At 43.0% G+C, this 6,201-nt stretch overlaps 1 protein-coding gene across 1 annotated transcript; it reads left to right on the top strand.

Annotated features, from left to right (window-relative positions):
• Positions 1-4,106, top strand: LOC140900974 (thiol S-methyltransferase TMT1A-like). Its single transcript, XM_073319061.1, has 2 exons — positions 1-882; positions 2,169-4,106. The coding sequence occupies exons 1-2, from the start codon at positions 379-381 to the stop codon at positions 2,403-2,405; spliced, it is 741 nt and encodes a 246-aa protein (XP_073175162.1). The 5' UTR covers positions 1-378; the 3' UTR covers positions 2,406-4,106.
• The last annotated feature ends 2,095 nt before the right edge of the window (positions 4,107-6,201 follow it).

Genomic DNA, 6,201 nt, shown 5'->3' with positions numbered 1-6,201 from the left:
GAGAGAGGCCGGAAATTGTTATCTGAAACTTGCTAACCGTTAAGCTTCTGGGATTTGCAGCATGTTGCATCAATCAAGTTCCACAATGCAGGAGCCAGCCTGTATCAGTTCATCATATAACCAACCAGCTTCCAGACTGCGTCAGTTGTTCCTAACAGAGCAGCTGGTCTTTTTTGCTCAAGTTTCAGCCAGGACCTTTACACTGGATTTTGAAATTGGCTGTAGAAGCCGCCTAGCAGATGAGTACAAAGAGCAGAAAATAATCCCAAGAGTGAACAGAGCTGCTTGATACTCACTCTGCATTCTGCCTAAACTTCAAGGGATCTTATTTTTAAACAAGCAGGCTCTTTTCAGGGCAGGTCCTACTGAGAAGCGGGAATGGAAAAGGCAGTGGTCCTGTTTCTCCGTGTTAGCATTCAGCTGCTTGCCCTGCCCATATACCTGCTATCATTCCTGGGCATGTGGGACCCATTCTGTAAGAAGATATTCTTTCCTTTCTTATTAGAGAAGTTAACTGCAAGTTACAACCGGAGGGCATCAGGGCACAAACAAGAGCTGTTCGGCAACCTGCAGGAGTTTGCAGGCCCCGCGGGGGAACTGACTTTGCTGGAGATTGGGACCGGCACTGGCGCCAACTTCCAATTCTACCCACCCGGCTGCAAAATTACCTGCACCGACACAAACCTCAACTTCCAGCGCAGTCTCTCCAAGAGCATGGCACAGAACCAGCACCTGCAGTTTCAGCGCTTCCTGGTGGCCCCAGGGGAGGACTTGAACCAAGTGGCTGACAGCTCTATGGATGCAGTGGTTTGCACCTTGGTCCTGTGCTCAGTGCAAAGCATAGAGGGTGTCTTGAAAGAAGTTTTGAGAGTACTCAGGCCTGTGAGTATTTAAAAAAAGATATTTCCTATATTATTATTACCTATTCTACAGCCACTGGACCAGATTCACCAGTGACCTTCAGCTTTTTGCCACTCTGGAGATGCAAAGCTGCCACAAATCTCGTTTATCTGGCCAATTAAACTGGACTTGTATCTACTTTGCATATCAAAGAGATGCAAAGCAGTAGGAGCATACTGGTCACTTTGCCCCATTAGTCTTAAGCCAACTGTGTTTTGTGCATTCAACTCCCACTAATTTCAATGGCAATTGGGACACATGCAATTTAAGGCAGAATTTTAATTTTTTTCCCTACAAGGGATTTTTCTGTTAGAAAAAAGCAAATTTTCAATCTAGCATGGTGAAACATCTTGTGTCAGTTAACACAGCCCCCTACCCAAAAAAAGTATTTAAATTTTACATGGGAGATATCAAGATTGGTCATTTTCATCTACACCAGATATGGATAAAATATTAAGTTAGTGAAGTTTAAAGTTTTAGGATGTTATAGGTGAAATATTAGAGCTTTCCTAGACAGCATGGTCCAATGGACAGGAGATCTCAGTTCTGCTAGTCAGGAGATCTAGGTTCTACTCCTGCTCTGCTACAGACTCGCTATGTTATTTTGGACAAATCACTTAACATCTAAAAATAAGGGCTGATCTAAACCGTAAGGTTGAAATAACCATTCCTTTAATTCCATTCCCTTTCTTTATTTGCTCATAACTTTCTATAAAGCATTCCATCTAGGTTAAAACTCCCTGGTCCTGATTCTCAACTGCTCCATTCCTCTACAGAAATTTCAACCTTAATGGTGGGATTTTTAAAAGGGACCTAAGTATTCCCAATTCATTTTAATGGGATTTAAGCATATCTCTCTCTCTCAGGCTCCTTTGAAAACCACATCCTAGTAGTTTTACTCTGAACAAAAACACAAAGTACTGATTACTGTGAAAGATAAATAGAGTTAAAGAAACCAGGTCCTAAGCAAGCACATTTTTTGTCTTTTTTAGAACTTATTGATATGGATTTTAAACACCTCTGCAAAAATATGTAATTTTCTGTTTATTTTAAAATGTACAGGATTAAAAGAGCAACTTGGGAGGGGAGGGAGTATTTTGATACTTATTGAAATGTATGCAAAGAAAGCCTCAATTCCAAGTGTATAAATTACTGAGGGAGAAAAGGCAGAACAGAAACTGAGTTTTAAGAACACAAAGAAAAATTATGCAAACTGCATATCAGTTCCTTCATTTCTAAAATATTTCTAAATTGTTTTTTCCCCCCAGGGTGGGGCATTTTATTTCTTAGAACATGTGGCTGCAGATCCTTCAAGCTGGACCTATTTCTGGCAGCAAGTCTTTTATCCAACTTGGAAACTTGTGTTTGATGGATGCTGCCTGACAAAGGAGCCCTGGAAAAACCTTGAACAGGCCAAGTTTTCAGAAATAAAGTTACGGCACATACAAGTCCCATTATACTGGGCTCCAGTTCAGTCTCATATCGTCGGATATGCAATAAAATAATTCTCACTGTGCTGTAACGTATGCACTTTGTAATGTTTGCTTCTGTACAAATCATTTACAAAAAGAATGAGGAGTACTTGTGGCACCTTAGAGACTAACAAATTTATTTGAGCGTAAGCTTTTATAAATCTGTTAGTCTCTAAGGTGCCACAAGTACTCCTTGTTCTTTTTGCTGATACAGACTAACATGGCTACCACTCTGCAACAAATCATCTACAGTAACTCTTAACTGATCAATTAGAGAACATACTCATTTAAAGTTGTGCAGTACCCCCTTATAACCTTGTTTGGCAGCCACCTGCTTTGTCCACTGCTTGCAGAAAGAGCAGCCCGTTAGCGTTACCTGATGGGGACTTGAAACCAGGGTGGACCAGCAGCCCCCCCTGTCAGCTCCCCTAAGATCCCTGTGTGGCAGCCGCCCAGCAGGCTATCAACTGCCAGGCAGTTCAACTGTCCCACCCCCCACTGCCCTGTGCTGCTCCTGCCCTCTGCCTTGGAGCTGCTCCCCGGAGCCTCCTGTTTGCTGTGCAGGCGGAGGGGGAGGAAGTGGGGTGCTAATGTCAGGGTGTCCCTGTCACGGAGTCCCTGGGCGATGCTCTGGAACTGCTCCCCATGAAGCCAGTCAGGACTCTGGGGCAGTCGCCTTTCTGTGAGCAGCCTGTCTTCAGGACACACAGCTCACACAGCTTCCACCTTCCTGGGTCTGACCTCCTCTGCCCCTCCGTGCGCTTCCCACAGCGAGTCCACTCCGGTGGGGCTCCTGGGGAAGCCAGAGGGTCCTGTACCCCAACTTTGCAGTCAGATGTGACTCTCAGCCAGCCAATAAAACAGAGGTTTATTAGATGACAGGAACATGGTCTAACACAGAGCTTGCAGGTACAGAGAACAGGACCCCTCAGCTGGGTCCATTTTGGGGGGCAGTGAGCCAGACAACCACGTCTGCCCTTCACTCCATGTGTCCAGCCAGCCCCAAACTGAAACTCTCTCCAGCCCCACATCCTCTGGGCTTTGTCCCTTTCCCAGGCCAGGAGGTCACCTGATTCCTTTGTTCTCCAACCCTTTAGCTCTCACCTTGAAGGGGGGAAGGGCCCAGGCCATCAGTTGCCAGGAAACTGTGTCCAGATTCCTGCACACACCTGCCCTTTAGGGCTCTGCAGTGATCATACACCCTTACCCCACCACCTAGATACTTAAGAACTGCATAGGGAAAACTGAGGCACCCCCACATTATTCAGAGGAAACATTAAGAACAGTCCCACTTCATCACAGACCCCCTCCCCTCGCTCCAGCACCCCTGCTCCTGTACCCTATCTCCACAGAGCAAGGGGGACACACCACAGGGCTCAGGATGGAGGGAGCTTGCTGGCAGCAGCTGCTGTCTCAACTTGCTGATCTACTTAAAAAGACAGTGTACTTAAGAGTGGGGTCAACATACTTAAATGTGCATCTTTCTCTCACACACATGGTGTGTCTCTGTCTCTCTCTTCCATGCTGTGTCTCCTCCCTCCATTCGTGCTGCCTTGTAGAGCGTAAGGCTACATTAAGGACATGTTAACCCTTGAGGACTCAGACAAGTGCTAGTTCATCATTTAGCAGTAAGGCATTCCATGGGAAATAGCCCACCTTCTGACTCCATCACCTCAACCAAGCTTCAAAATCATCATTGCTGTGTACAGTATTAAATTGTTTGTTTAAAACTTATACTGTGTATATGTGTGTGTGTGTATATATATAAATATAAAATATAGTCTTTTGTCTGGCGAAAAACGTTTCCCTGGAACCTAACTCCCCTGCTTTATATTAATTCTTGTGGGGAAATTGGATTCGCTTAACATCATTTCACTTAAAGTAGCATTTTTCAGGAACATAATTACAACGTTAAGCGAGGAGTTACTGTAATTAATTTACTCACATGTAATTAATGGTCACTCTTAACCAAAGAGCAAGATGTACATTAATCCTGAGATCTCAGTACAAGTAATAACATGACTATACTTCAGTCACCTTAAATTTCTGATTCAGAAGTCAATCCCAGAAGGAACAAAGCCCGTATCTAGACGTCTTTAGAAATAAACATTCTATAGATGTGTGCAGGTAAATTACTGGTTTCAGAGTAACAGCCGTGTTAGTCTGTATTCGCAAAAAGAAAAGGAGTACTTGTGGCACCTTAGAGACTAACCAATCTATTTGAGCATAAGCTTTTGTGAGCTAGAGCTCACTTCATCGGATGTTAGTCTCTAAGGTGCCACAAGTACTCCTTTTCTTTTAGGTAAATTACTATAATTTGGGACACATTAAGTTCCAGTTTGAATGGAAGTACAACAGAATTCTGCCTGGGCCACATATTTCATACCATTGTCCCTTCCACTGTGCATGGTGGACACTAAAAAAAAATTTGGAAAACCCTTCTTCTTAGTTTTACCAACAATGATGTTGCGGAAAAGATTGTCTCAGAGAGGCTGTGTCTATACTAGCCTTTTTTGAGAGGTCTATCTCACTGTTGCACTGCCCCACTTATAGCAATAAGGAGGTACATTAGTGTAGACAGGTCACTAGCATTTTTACCAGTCTGTCTCATCCAAACCTGCTGAAAGCAAGTCTAAATACAGACGCAAAAATACTGGTGAAAACTACTGCTTCCACAGCAGTTATCACCAGTGGAGCTGCCCCGATAACACAACAGTGGGAAATATCACATAAACAACTGGAGTAGTCAAAGCCAAGAAAGAATACTTATTCTTTAACTATTCAGGGAAATAGCTTCCTAAGTATGTTGTTTTATCTTGACAAGTTCCTTCAGATAATCATTAGTTTATTTTCACCACCAAAAGGCAATTGAGACACAACTGTGAAAATAAAGCTTGTGGTGGGAATTGCTTTCTATAAAGTCACATCTTTATTTCCACCCTCTATCTTATAAGGCCTGCTTCTTTCTCTCCTGCCTTGGTTTTGCATCAGTAGTTTGCTTTTACGCACCATAGGCTGGTAGGTAGGTGCTTGACCCTAATAACATATAACCTCCACTCAGCTGCAAAAATGTATTGGCTAGAGGACGCAACATTCGCTAATATTAATCCTTCCCTGCTCTTTTCGTAACAGTTATCGAGCTAGTTTAATATATCTCATGCCATTCAGCTAGCTGAGGTTGTAGTATAAACAATTTAACTATAACTTTGCTACGGCCCTGGAATGTTGGAAGATTTTTTAAGCCTGTGTCAAAGTCTACCACTTGGTGTGATATTTTTATATTGTTAATTACCCAACCAGTCAAATGATTCAGAAATTATGCTGTGAATCAACACTGACAAAACTGAGGTCTAAAGAAAGGTACAATTTTTCCATGGGTGAAATCCTATCCCTAACAAAGTCAATGGGTTCTTTTCCCACTGACTTCAGTGGGGCCAAGATTTCACCCCCTATATGCAGCAATGTCGCCTTTGTATTATGATTGCAGTAGATCTTACAGGCAACAGGAAGCCTTGCTTAATATTTGGATGGGAGAATATCACTGAAACCCCTGCAAAGGTGCAGGGCTCTGGCAGCATGTGTCTCATGATCTTGATCTCTGTTAAGACTTTTTGCTCTTCTACAATTACTGAGAACATTACTGATAAACACTAACCTGTAGCTACTCTGCCCAGTTCTTGCGATGCATGAGTGACTGAAATCCTTATTCCTCTCAGCAGTAGATATATCTTTGCCAAAAAAAAAAAATGACAGGTTTCAGAGTAACAGCCGTGTTAGTCTGTATTCGCAAAAAGAAAAGGAGTACTTGTGGCACCTTAGAGACGAACCA

The sequence above is a fragment of the Lepidochelys kempii genome, chromosome 20, assembly GCF_965140265.1.
Source record: "Lepidochelys kempii isolate rLepKem1 chromosome 20, rLepKem1.hap2, whole genome shotgun sequence".
NCBI lineage: Eukaryota > Metazoa > Chordata > Testudines > Cheloniidae > Lepidochelys > Lepidochelys kempii.
Note: the sequence above shows the minus strand (reverse complement) of the source record. Positions and strands in the feature narration are given on the sequence as shown.